Source organism: Canis lupus, chromosome 6, assembly GCF_048164855.1.
Source record: "Canis lupus baileyi chromosome 6, mCanLup2.hap1, whole genome shotgun sequence".
NCBI lineage: Eukaryota > Metazoa > Chordata > Mammalia > Carnivora > Canidae > Canis > Canis lupus.
In genome coordinates this window covers 7,392,330-7,406,340 of record NC_132843.1, presented here as the reverse complement: position 1 = coordinate 7,406,340, position 14,011 = coordinate 7,392,330, and the positions used below count along the sequence as shown (strand labels likewise).

General features: G+C 37.6%; 1 protein-coding gene across 6 annotated transcripts in view; it reads left to right on the top strand.

The window, feature by feature from the left end:
- PTPRM (protein tyrosine phosphatase receptor type M) overlaps nt 1–14,011 on the top strand; it is a 779,952-nt gene that overhangs the window by 178,724 nt on the left and 587,217 nt on the right. For all 6 annotated transcript variants that reach the window (XM_072828757.1, XM_072828756.1, XM_072828755.1 and 3 more), the window contains exon 2: nt 13,022–13,144. In XM_072828757.1, coding sequence (XP_072684858.1) covers nt 13,022–13,144 — 123 coding nt within the window. The remainder of the gene's footprint in view (nt 1–13,021; nt 13,145–14,011) is intronic.

The following is a 14,011-nucleotide window of genomic DNA, read 5'->3' as shown; positions in this document are numbered from 1 at the left end:
TCTTAGTTTCTATATTATAATCAGACTCCTCTTTATCAAACACCTGGATACATACTGACAGATTTTAATCTCTGTCATGTTCCCGATAAAGAAACATTGCATTTATGAGAAGAGAGAGAAAAATCATAGAATGTATAATCTTAATATGGAAATCTTACCTTAGAGATCATCTAGACCTGAAGTTGTCAAATATTGTTAAATGTTAGCTTTTTAGGGCACAATTCTTTCATTGCCCATGGAACACCAATATTTAAAATAAACAAATGTTGAACACAAGAGGTTGAAGCAGAGTTTTAGGAAGGCCTGCAGCAGGCTCATTTTTTGCAGCCTAAGGGAGCCTTAGAGTTCTGAGAGTCATACTGAAAGAACAGTGATCTAGTTTATCTAGGCTATTTTGTATAGATGAGACACTGAGGGCCAGAAGGGAAAGGGAGCCAACATTTACCAATTTACTAGACGGAGAGTAAGTGGGGTAGGGAAGTGGATATCGGTTTGGTAGATCAGCAAATAGATAATATAAAATGTGTGTATATAAACATATATACAAAATTTAATTCTTATAATGTTCTAGAAGGTAGATGGTTTTACACATGAATATGTGAGGAGAGCTGCTAACTGGATAGGGCTCACGTCTTTTTGATGGTTAATCTACATTCTGTCCACTGTATCTCCATGTTGCCAGCTGGTTGCTTTGCCCAAAGCCACATACAGACAGGGCAGAACTAGGAACCAGACATTCTCCTTCCTGGTCCAGGGCTATTCCCTTAGACTACTTATTCTCTTTAGCCAGTGACAAAACAATACCTGTTAAAAAGGGAACTAGAATATTGAGTAAATACTCACAAGAAGAAAGACACTTCGATTGTGTTGACCTTGAGAAGGGGTTCATGTTCTTGGTTTCCTATATCTTAGCAACTAATTGTTCACGTAAAATGGCTGGAGGGAAGCTGACTCACAGCCATTTTTATATTATGTGAATATTGTTCTTAGCTTTGAGAATAAGCTTCTTAGTTTAAAAAATTATACAATGAACTATTTTATTTCAAAGTTTACTTTCTTTATGGCCTGAGAATTGGGAAGTTTGATATTGATTTCTTATTCACTACTTTTACATTTCATCAAGGTGAATGATATATAACATGTAATCCTTAGCATTCTTTTTATGTTTGAAACATAAAATCCAAACACCCGATTGAGGCATTAAACCAGAGTTCCAGTATGATACACAGAAAATCCGTATGCTTTTTGTTGACTTATGCTGAGGTCTGCCAAATAACAGCCTTATTATGCAGATTCTTAGAATAACAGGCCATGGATATTTTAGATTCTTACATCTAGTTGCTGACTCTCTGGTTTTCTTTTTATCTGGACCATTTAGGGACAGGAGGCCTTCAGGATGAGTTTTGGGTCTTTCACTTGGCTCCTACAGAAGTTTTCCTCTCTTCCCTTTAAAAAACTTCCTTCCCCCCCTACCCAGGTTATCTTCTCTGAGGACAAGGATTTTTTTTTTCTTCCATGTATTTCTTCTAACCCCCTCTCCCTCTCTCCCTTCCTGTGCCTAGCACATGGGTCTACAGTAGAGAGGAATTGGGCAGACAGGGAAGGAGGGAAGAGAGAGAGAAGGAGATGCCATGAAACAGATAAAAAAGACAAAGAACTCTGGAATCAAAATTTCTTCTGGTATAGTCAGAGTATTGAGTGAATAGAATCTGTCAGTATTTTTTTCCTTCAGTGTTCATTTCTAATAAAGATAGAACAGTAGATGATTTTTGTGCTTACCTTTGTTATAGAAAAGTTCACAAAATTCATTAAATCTAGCAGATATTTAATGAGAAACAGGCAACTCTCTAGGACTGAGGATACAGAGGTGAGGAGAACATTGTTCAGACCCATAGAACTCAGGATGCAGCAGAGAAGACAAACATGTCCACAGTCATTTTGCTGTATGAGGTGATAAGATCATCTAGAAGGCCTGTATATTTTGCAGTGATGGTACATAGGAAGGAGGGATTGATTTTATCTGTGGAAAGGAATCAGAAATGGGTACCCAAGAGAGGTAGCATGTGAACTGGTATTTGAATGGTGCCAGCCAGACTTGGGTGTGCATGCAGGGATAGTGTGTGCAAACATGTGGCATGTGGGCAACACAGTCCTTGGAGTGAATCTACAGATGGTCAGGAATTACTGGAGTGTATTGTTACAGTGAAGTGATAGTAAGAAATGAAAATAAAGAAGATAGCAAGGTTCAAATCCAAAAAAACCTCCTATGTTACATGATAACACTTGAATATTTTCTCATGGGCACTGAAGGGCCCATGAATTAAGTAGGGAGAGGCCAGTTTTAGCTGTGTGTCTTATAAAAGGTCATCTTAGCTGGTCATGTATAGTATATACTGGACAAGGAAGAGTCTAGATGTGAGGGGATAGGTCAAGGTCAGTGGGGACATGAGCTGAAACTCAAGTTGTGTAATGGTTGAGAGTAGCAGGAATGGCAGAAAAAAACATCTGAGAAGGTGTTTGAGGGGTAAAGTGTTGGGAAGAGAAGTGGTTGACTCACAGGTTTTTGGCTTGAGCCTCTGATTTATGGTGCTTCAGCCACCATAGGGAGTAACCATGGAGATGTCTGTCACTTTAATTTCATGTTTCGAATAGCATACACCAAACACGGCTGTGGCTTTCTTTGATGCTCATCATCTTGTAACAGTGAGTATGCTTTCACACACCCCACCAAGTTCACCCTGCACCATTTCCCTAGGAGATAGGTAATAAAGAGTACAAAAGAGTCATATCTTCTATAGGACATAAATCCTCAGAGATTTGCCTGAGGTCAGAATTGCCCCAAAAATCCTTTAGGGAACTTCTGAGTTGAAGACCAGTGCACTGTTTCTCAGTAAGCCCAGCAGAGCCACTGCCCGACTGTTGGCACTGGAATAGATGCTGTTTCCTCATTTGAGCACCATATTGGTAGGAGACTTGGATTTCAGATCCATGCTGTATAAAAAAATACAAATCTTTGGAATTGAGAATTATACCAAACCCATTGTGGTGTACCCTCTAAGAAAGGCACAATGGATAAAGGAACAGTGACTGATGGGTGGGATGGGGGCCACCAGTTAGTATTTCTCACTTCCAGCTCATGGGGCCATATTAGTATTAGGCTCTTGAAATAAATGGAAGACTTTTGTATTATAATCCCCCCATTTTCATCATTGACATCATGTACATTAATTGGTCCTGTAATGTGAGCCTTGCATCTCCCATTTTCACACAGAGAACAAGACACATAGTCTATGACTTGTCCTAAGATAGAATAGGTAGTTGACAGATCCAGGATTTAATGTATCCTGGGTCTCAGATTCCAATTAAATAGAGTCAGTCTTACAAGTTACCAATTTTTGTTTTAGAATAATTACTCGTAATGATAGGAAATTGGAATGAATGTTTTACCAAGAGGATATAGGAAATTATATTTACTTTTTCCTTATAATTTGATTCTATCCAATGAGCATGAATTGTAGAAAAAATGTTCATTGAGGGAAATACATTTAGTTGAGTTTAGGTTAATCAACATCCAGTAAAAATAAACAATTGGCTGCCTGTTTTAAGCTGAATAACATGGCTTGGCTGTACTGCATACTGGTGAATTCAGGAGTTTATTTTATCAGCTTTCCCAGATAATGATTTTGTGCTAATAAAATCATCAAGAGATGGATTTGTAAATCATTCTAAACTGGCAGGAGCGCTACTGGGCATAAAATGAAATTGTGTGTGTGTGTGTTTTATTAACTTCTTGGGTTTCTCTGACCAACAACCAGGATCATTTTCTATCTAGGATATCTGCTCTTGTTGAGCAGTTGCACTCTCTTAAGAAAAAATTACAGATGGGGGAGGTTCTTAGCATGAAATTAGAGCATGGAATTCAACGCTTTGATCAAGCAATGTTACTCGGTTGCTCTTATTCACCTGAAAGATATTTATGACTAAAAGGAGTTATTTAGAGCAGTGATCTCCAAAAGGCTATCTCCATACCCTTTGAGATGTATAGTACAATCCTTTGGTGCATGAAAGAAAATATTTGAACTTCAATTTATATTTACTTTGTAGTTCACACTTTAAAAGGTCAGCTATGTGTGTGTCTATAATAATCTGCGTTATATAATTTATAAATAAGTAAACGTAGGATGGTTGTGACTTTTTTTAAGAAAACTGATAATATCTTTTTTTTTTTTTATAATATCTTCTTAAAAGTGTTTGAAGCCACTGATCTGGAGCACTTTTCTAAAAATGGGTCAATGATTAGATTATTCTGGGAATTTTTTTTTTTTTTTTGAAAGCAGATTCCTGGGGCTGCTCCCAGAAGAGTCTGGTTAAATAGGTCGGTCTGGAACAGTGGTTATCATACATTAGTAAGCACCAGAATCACCTGGAGGCCTGACTTGTTAAAACACAAAACCCCACCCCAGAGTTTCTCATTTAGTAGGGTGGGAGCAAGGGCTTGAGAATTTGCATTTCTAACAAGAGCCCAGGTGATGCTACTGGTCCAGGGATCCACTTTGAGAACCACTGCATGAGTGTGGGAGCCAGGACCCAGGCAATTCTGAAGATGAAGTGATAAATGCTCGTCTTGATTTGACCATCTTCTCCTCCAGACAGTTCTTGGAGATATTGTGTCATTTTGTTTTCCTTTTTTTATGGCTGTTGCTATGATAGAGGCAGAAAACTGTTTTTTCATACTGTAGTTTTCAATATTGGTGTGCGCAATAAGAGGGCTAGTGTTAGCTTCAGGTAGACTAGAATTTATAGGGAGTTTATATGAGTGGTTTAATTAAATTCTGTAACAATTCTATAAGATCCTTATTTGTGAATGGAAAACTGAGGTCCCTAATGATTTGGATGCATCTGTACAATAGTTGGAAATAGAAATGACACTCTTACTCATTGGGAAAAAAGAAGATTTTAAGATCAATAAGAAAAATGCATGGTTGTTGCAGTCAGGCCTTTTTTACAATTAGGAATCAATAGATGGATATAAAATGAAGTATGCAGTAAGTATAATAAGCCATAGAAACTTTAAGAACAAGACAACTCATTTCCTTTGAATTATATAAAATATATCCAACGGCAAATAGCACTTTTTACAATAGAGCATAGCATTAGCCATTTAAATGCCTGTGCAATGTGTAAAAACTGCTTGCTAGATTAAATTATGTAGAAGAACAATTCTATAATGCTTAGTGTCTGATTCACTAACCAACGCCAGGGCACTCAAAGTTTAAGAGGCTTTATATATTTGCATTGTTTGGCAGGCAATTGAACGTACACATCACTGGGATTGATTTATAAGAAGAAATCAGTGGTTTCACTATCTTGGTGTAGGTTTTTTTTTTAATGCTTAAAACAATTATGTATATTATAGCTCACTTTCTGTTATAGTTTGAAATGTATTAATTTATAACCATTTATCTGACAGTTTTAATTTGAAATAAGTGGATAAGACCACCTGAGATTACATGTATTTTAGGAAAATAGAACATATAACATTAATTTTTTTGTAGGGTACTTTTGCATTAGTTTGCGATTTGCCCTCTCTGTAAAGAGACCCATTTAATACTTTATGCATTTGGTAAAGGCTGCCTTAAATGAGGTCATTCTGTATTTAGAACAAATGAGAAAAATGTTCCAGAAATCTCCTCAAGGAGTATTGCAGTCTTTTCACAAAATAACTTTAAATGGACTGTAATTATAACAAGACGAACTTGATTGCTAGAGTATATAAGTCAGTTTAACCTGTTAAGGGCAGAACAATTCAAAATATCTATGTATCTTATAAGTCAGTTTATGAAATTAACATTTGATTGTCTTCCACCGGCTTCTTAGAACCAGCACTTTTGAAGAGCTTATTTGCAATGCAATTCATGCAACAGTCATTATGTAAATATTACACATTGTTGTTTACTTTATACAGGTGCATTTAGGATAAAAATGTACAGACTGGAAAGAGTATGAACTTTGGACTCAGACCTTGGGTGAACTACTAGCCCTACATCTAACTCTGTGGCTTTGGACAAGATATTTGACCACTCCAGACTCCCATTTATAAAAACAGGAGACAGATCCACACAGTAATTGGAAGAGAGAGAGTTTCACTTAAAGAATAATTAACTGTAATAGTGGACTGGAATATAGGAGATTGGCTAGAATTCCTCTAAGAATAAAGGAGTAGCAGATAGGAGGAGCAGGCACTGCTCCAGGGAAGAAATAGGGGTCCAAGGAGGAGACCCTTCTAGAGCTGAGACCTAGGGCTCAGTAGATGGCCGGGAAGTCACTGTGGGGCCTTGGAGAAACAGTGTCTTCTAGAGTAGTAGGTGAAGCTGTTCATGGGAAGGATCTTTCTGGGGGGTTCCCCACCACAAAACTGCTCAGGGAGTGTTGGCACTGGGAAGGCTTCTGCATTGTGGGTCAGGAGAAACCTTGTGGGCTGAGGAGCCTTCCAGGGTACCCTGCAAGCCTGTCCTTTCCTTCCACAGTGCCTCTCCAGAACCCTCTATTGTTAGAGCTTACTGTCTTGCCACCTGCAAACAGGAAACATAGAGAGGGCTTGGCTACAGTTTTGCAGAGCAAGCAAGGACAAGTGAATTTAGAACTGAGAGGTGATACATTGATAACTGGCATAAAGGATATCAGTGTTTGCCTTTAGGGTTTTTAAAATTAAATAATACATGTAAACATATGCATGGTTTTGTTATGTAACAGACACATAAACAGTGCCAGGTCATGGTTCTCATTCCCAAACCTTAAAGACTACAGGTAGCAACCTTTGAAGGATCCTGAAGTCAGTTTAGTGGATCTGGACTAGGCTTTTCCAAAACCAAATAGAGATGAATAATATCAGTGTATCTCAGTAGAGATTAATTTGGTTTGTAACATGTACATGTTTGTGTGCTGGGTCAACATATGATCCACGTGGGTCAGGATGTATATATGGAATTGTTGAATCATTATATTATACACCTAAAATTAATCATACTGTATGTTAATTACACTTCAACAATAGAAAGATAAAAATATGTAAACTCAAATGGTGAGTTTACTCAAACTCACTACTCTAAATGGTGGGCTTTAACCCTTGTCCATTTGTTTTTGTCTGTTCTCTAGGGCTGATGCTTCAGCAGGACATAGAATAGTTACATGACAGATCTTAAAAGGTTTCCTTTGGGGACAAACTGGACCATCCTCTCCTTTATAGCTTCTATCTCAATGATGTAATACTATTCGTGTATCCACTGAATAGTTCTATGCTACTCCAAAGAACGAAGAGAGATAAATCCCTTCAATATGCAAATGATAATATTTTATTTTCATAAATCAAGAATGACCTTTATAGACAACTAGCCTTGCTATCTAATTACTGCCAAAAAAAGAGTTCAACTTTTCTAAAGCAAGAGCCATAATTTGTGGAGACTTCATTAACATTCAACCAGCTTATGGTTTTCAACCATAATAAAAATGAACATGTTCACTGATTTCGTCACATTTATAACTTACTCATTTGGAATACACCAGGACAGGGATGGCTATTTTGTGGAGCTATATTGAGATTGCTTTCATTGTTCAAGTCGATATTACATTATACTTCTTTTAAACATTTCCAGCCAAAATTATTGCAGCCAAATTCTACATAGAATTTGGGGGAATTCATTACTCATTTTTCTAAAAAGCATTTATTGGGTGCCTACAATATATGAGTTCTAGAGAGTACCAAGTTGATTAAGACCAGAGTTATAATGAAAATTACTTTTCAGCAGAATTCCTACTCTATCTATATGCTTTCGTGCACCTGTTTTTTGTTTGTTTTTTAAGCTCTGCAATTCTTGTGAAAATAAAAAGGATAAGGACTGATGATTTCTTTTTTAAAGATTTATTTATTTATTTGAGAGAGTGAGATCATGAGGGGGAGAGAGAATCTCAAGCAGCCATTTCATCTGATTTCTAAAGCATGTGGCTTTATGTTTTAGTCATAACACAGAGTAGTTGCAATTTTTAGTTGGGGAGTAAGTACACAAACTCACGGTAGCCCACTAAGGCTTTGTTGAGAAAAAGAATATTCATAAAGACCATTTAACAGGATATTAGAGCTTTTGTCCTAGAATGCACTGAGCTCCCATAAAATCAAGTTCACCGAATCGAAGTTTGGGGACATACTACCATAACATGTTTCTAACTAGACCCTAAAGCACGTTTTATTCTAGTGGATGCTTTTGAGAACTCTTCGTTAACTTATGTTTTTTACTTCTTACTAGGGAGGACAGTTCTCTCTGGATTTAGGACTAGGGGTAGTCAGGTGTCTTTTGGGTTTTCAGCTTGGAAGATACTATCACATAGTGTTAGGAAAATGGGCTCTCAAGACGAGATGGCTGGGTTCCAGTCTCTGCTTCAGTACCTTGCAGCTTTGAGACCTGTGTAAGCTGTATAACCAGCCTTGTGTGCCTCAGTTTCTGTATCTGTGAAATGAGGATCATAGTATCTATCTGATAGGTTTGGTGTGAGGATTAAACAAGCCCTCAATAAAAGAGCCCTTATCACATTTAGCTCCCATTATTAGTTTTTGTAGTAACATCATGGTCTCATAGATATGTGAACTATGTAATCAGTGATATCTTTCTCTCTGCACTGGTTACCCCAGAGCTTAAAGTGAGTTTTGTGGCTAACTTCCAGTTCATGAGGCTTGTGACATTTTTTTATTACTTGGCAGTGATGGTAGAGTCCTAGGCATATTCCTGGTATAATCTTCTAGTCCTGTTTTTCTGTGCTTTACTTGCCTTGCTTTTGAACCTTTAGCTTTTCTTTGATTTCATTAATTTAATGTTCATGTCATTGTGCTGCTCTGCATGTCCTGGAACAAGCCATGTAGTCATCATTATTGTACAGAAGTCATCATTGTTGTCAGTTACCTGAGTATTTGACACCCATGGACACTTCCTTTTGCATAATACCTCTCTCCTCATCTAGCACATGTTGTGTGTTGTATTCAGAGTTGCTAAGGAGGGGTACCTGAGTGGCTCAGTGGTTGAGTGTCTACCTTTGGCTCAGGGTGTGATCCCAGGGTTCTGGGATTGAGTCCTGCATCGGGCTCCCCGCAGGAAACCTGCTTCTCCCTCTGCCTGTGCCTCTGCCTCTCTCTGTGACTCTCATGAATAAATAAATAAAATCTTTAAAAAATTTGCTAAGGAAAAGTCTTTCCCAAGGTCTGATGAGGGCACATAGGCACACACACATGTGTGTTAGTGTGTACGTGTGGGCAGGGAGAGAGAGAGGGAGAAGGAGGGAGAGGAGGCAGCCGAGAGAGAGGAGGGGGTAGTTAGAGCCGGATGAGGAGGGAGAGCAAGAATGTGAATGATGAAGACCATCATCCCATCCAGCTTGCATCACTTTTGCTCCATCTTGTGCATGACTTTTGGTTTAGTACTGATTCCTATCCACAAAAGATAAATAATTTAATTTGATTTGATAGAGGAATATGGTCCAGCCTTGAGCTGTTGGGCATTAGTCCAAACAAGACAACTTGGGAGAAACTGTGGCTATTCTATTGCTGACCACATCCCTGTATATTCCTGTACAAAAGCTGTGTTATTCTGAAAATCAAGAAGGTTTATTTTTGGAAGTGCTTCATTTTACTGCATCTAAGGACTTTGCTTTCTTATCACGTTCTTCATTGGCCCCAAAGCATTTCTAGCAACCCTCTGTTCTTTGCTCCTACATGACTCCATAGAGGAGCCCACAGGAGTGTGCCTGCATAAATGCTTATGGCTCTTCACCTTCTTGTGACACACACTTTAAAATTTTTCAATTACATATTCCAACTACTTGCAATGAAATGAACCCATGAGGGTAATTGTAAGTAGGATTTAAGAACTAATAATAACTGATAGTAGTTTAACATGCCTGACACCATGATACACTAACTTAACATTTGCTATCTAATTGAATCATCAGAAATATTATGTGAGGTATGTGTTACCTCCATTTTATAGGTGGAGAAACCAGGATTCAGAGAGCTGAAGCGATTTGTCTATAGTCAAAAAACCAGCAGTGGAAGAATGGGGATGTGCCACATGTTTGATCCTGTTCATGTCACCATTGCACAAAGCTGCCTTGAAAACCAAAGTTTAATTTTTCTCTCTTTAATTGGTTATTTTAATTCAGATATAAACACCTTAATTTCATCTCACTTTAGCTCAATAAACCACCTTTAGCTATTTTTAGGGTCTCAACTCTCTTGGATAAAGGCCAGCGGTGGCTCTGAAAATTGGTGTGCAGGGGAATATATCTTTGAGCAATAGGAAACTCGTAGTCTATCCCATTTTCCAGTGGTTTGATAATCATACATGGGTCCAGAAAGAACCATATCATGCATTTTATGTTTCCTTTCAAGTGATAAAAACAGCTTTATATAATGGGAAATTATATTCTTACACCAGCATTGTATTAGCCTTTGGGGTTTGCTATCCACCATACACGCTTTTTTGCCTTTATATTTGGTTATATCTTCAGTACCAGTGGTGGTTTTGTAAACCAGATCTTTAACCAGCGTTGAGTTGTTTTGTGGTCGCCTATAGCTATTTTCACTGTTTAAGATTACACTGCAGGACTTCCATCAAAGTGCTATCTATGTTTCTATCGGGGAGCCCCTTTTCTGTCAAAATTCATGGTTGTTTCTTTCTGTTTGAATATTATTAGTGCTATTGCTGTTTGAGCCTATTTCTACAGAACTGCAGTTATTTTCTACATCAAAATTAGGGTTTGCAACCGAAGGAAAATATTTCTCATAGATGTTTGCATAGTCTTCTAACATTTCTTACCCCAAATTGGAAAGTTGTTAGCATTATGTGCTTTTAAACAAATCCACTTTGTTTCTGAACTTGTTAAAGCTGAGTAGGAGGGAAGTATAAATTACCAGTTGTTGTCAAGGTGAAATATTGAGCTAGTGCTGTATCTTTGTAATGAGTTTCTGTTCTCAGTGAAATGTTTAATTGACCAGTTCTGTTAAAGTGTCACAGAAGACAGTGTCCAGGATCACTAATTTCACCGTCATGCGTGGAGCTAATAGCTAAGACAGAGACAGAAAACTGAGAGAGACCTCCTAAATGGTCTGAAGTCCCTGACTCGGCCCTGTTTAACACTTTTCTATCAGCGATTTGGAGATAGACATAGAATGTATGCTTATCAAATTTGCAGATAACCCAATCTAGGTACTAACATCTGAATGATAAAATCGGGATTCCCAAAGCGCTCAACAGGCTGGAGTAATGCATAGAAAGCAAGGAGATGGGATTTAGTAAGGACCCATGTACAGCCCTGAGTTCAAATTCAGAAGGTCACTTCCCTTATTGCAAGAGAGGCAGTGGAATGAAAAAGACGTATGGGACTTGAGGCTCACAAAAGCTTGGAATGGACCATCAATCTCCCATGAAAGAACTTGAGGTCTGAAAAAGTAGCCAGTTGAACTCTAGCTCCAATACTGGCAGTCATTGTTTTGGAAGAGTGCTAATAACCCTGGGACTATCCAGAGAACACCTGCCAGGGCAGTGAAAATCTGAAAACCTTCTAGCAAGAGGAATTGGGGAAAGCAAAGCATGTTTTGTCTGGAGAAGTGAAGACTTAGACCATGACAGCTCTTTTGAAATAATCAGCTTTCCTGTGTGAGAGCAGATAAATTTTTTTTTTTTTTTTTTTTTTTTACTATTTCTTCATAGGGTAGAGCTAAAATAAATGAGTATAGATTTGAAGAAGCAGGGTTTGGGCCTTTTTAAAGGGGGAATTGTCTACAAGGTAGGGATGCATTTCTCAATTTTCTGAATGCCTCACCTGTTCAAAGCTGTCTATCTAGAAGGTTGTAGAATTTATGTAAACATTTGGATGGAGGTTGGCCCAGATGACCTCTAACATCTGTCTTTACCTCTGAGTTTGTACTTGCTATTTTATTTATCTTCTCACTGACAGGGCATACATTGCAGACATAGTGAAATAACATTCTTATTTTTGTATTTTCTTGACCAGAACCCTTAATTCTCATCATTGGAAAGTAATTATAGTTAATAGTTTTAATTAATATAAGTAATATCATTATATAATGGATATTCAAATTTTCATAATAATATGGTCAATATAATCAGTCCTTCTTGCGATGTGAAACACTGGTGAAAAGATTTGATATTATAATAATTCAAAGTAAGAGGAGACATTTAAGAGGATGTGGGTGGGACTTAAAATCGTCAGTTTGCCCCAGGGTGCTGAAACAGCTGAATTGCTTTGTAAAACTGCATCTTCTTTTATTCTTTGTTTCTTTAAGTAGCTTTATTTCTAGCACCAGAATTAAGCAGATGTTTACCACATGTTTAGTTTTGAATTTATTCTTGCCTTTAAAAATTGTGTGGACTGTAAGCAAATTTATAATCTCTTTTAAATTTGAGACCTCAAATCTCCAAAGTGTAAAGTGAAACCTGTTTTTATCTTAGATTTAGGATAATTCTTAAAAAAATATTTTGTACACTATGTTCATGGTCTCTATTGCATTCCCCTCCCCCTGCCCCAACATTGTTCCAGTGTTATGGTGAAAGCATTTCTCTTTTAATTTTTTGGACACATTATTATGTTTTTCTATTAAAAACATGTTGAATACCTAGGGCAATCCTATTAAAGTTTTGAACACAAGATCACTTTTTCCAAATTCTTGCAAATCTGGAAAATATGAATTATAAATTTGTTTATGTCTACTTTCATTTGGATTCTACAAAGATTGGATTCTTTGGGGGAACAGTATAGTGTGGCAGTATGGCAAAGCATGGTTACTCAGCTTGGTTAGCACTTAGGGTACACTAGGATCAAGATCTATACTACATGGACACAAGGGTCAAATCAAATTTAGTGTAGTATCAAGTAGGTTTACAGTTACCTGCCATCATCATAGCTTATTCCTGAGGTCTTTCTGTTGCTTACATTACTTTTCATTCTTACATTTTAGGTGGTTGCCTCTTTGATGAGCCGTATAGCACCTGTGGATATAGTCAAGCTGAAGATGATGACTTCAACTGGGAGCAGGTGAACACCTTGACCAAACCAACTTCTGATCCATGGATGCCATCAGGTTTGCATGTAGTTTTACATTTTCTTTTTCAAATCGAAACTTCATAAGAGTCTGAATCACAGTAAATATTCATTGGGTATTAGCAGGGTGAGTGAGGAGGTTGGTCTTTGAGCACGGCCGTCCAAGGTGATTAACTAGTGAGAATAGTACAATTAAGAGGACTGGTTCCAAAGTACAAAGAATTTACCTTTGTATCTCTTCCTTTAAAGCCTAATTAAAGTTTATTTCCTTTATCTTTGGGTACACCTGAGCTAGATTAATGGGCATTCCCCAGTTGATCCTTTCCCAAGCAGCAGATACAGGAAATAGATGGATGTCTCTTCTGGCAGATGTGTCTAGTGGATGGAACTCTAGCTGGGAAATCCAAATAACAAAGTCTCCATCAAATGGAAGACCTTGGAAAATAACTTAAACTTTGTCAGCCTCAGGGGCTCACTTGGCACCGAAGATAAAATGGTGATGCACCCATGTGGATACATTTTTTTTCTGTAGAAGTGCTCAGTAAATTTTCCAATGAGTGGAAGGCATTTGTTCCATCGAACACCAGCAAGAATTCTACTTCTTTTTTTTTTTTTTCTTTTTCTACTTCTTATTTTGAAGGAAGAGTGGGAAGGTGGTGATGAGCCAATCAATATTAATCACATTGGAACTTGGTCATTTTAAAGGGTCACCACCCCTTTGCAGGTGGTGGCGTTGGACATCACTCTATGAGTTTAGATAGGCTGATTCATGTTACAAAGGGGTGCTGAGTGTGCCCTAGTCAGGATTCAAACTGCAAAACATTATTCTGATTTGGATTTTAGATAAAGTACTTTTTTTGGACTTTTTTGTAACCGTAAAATTCTTTGTTGATACACCCAAGTGTAG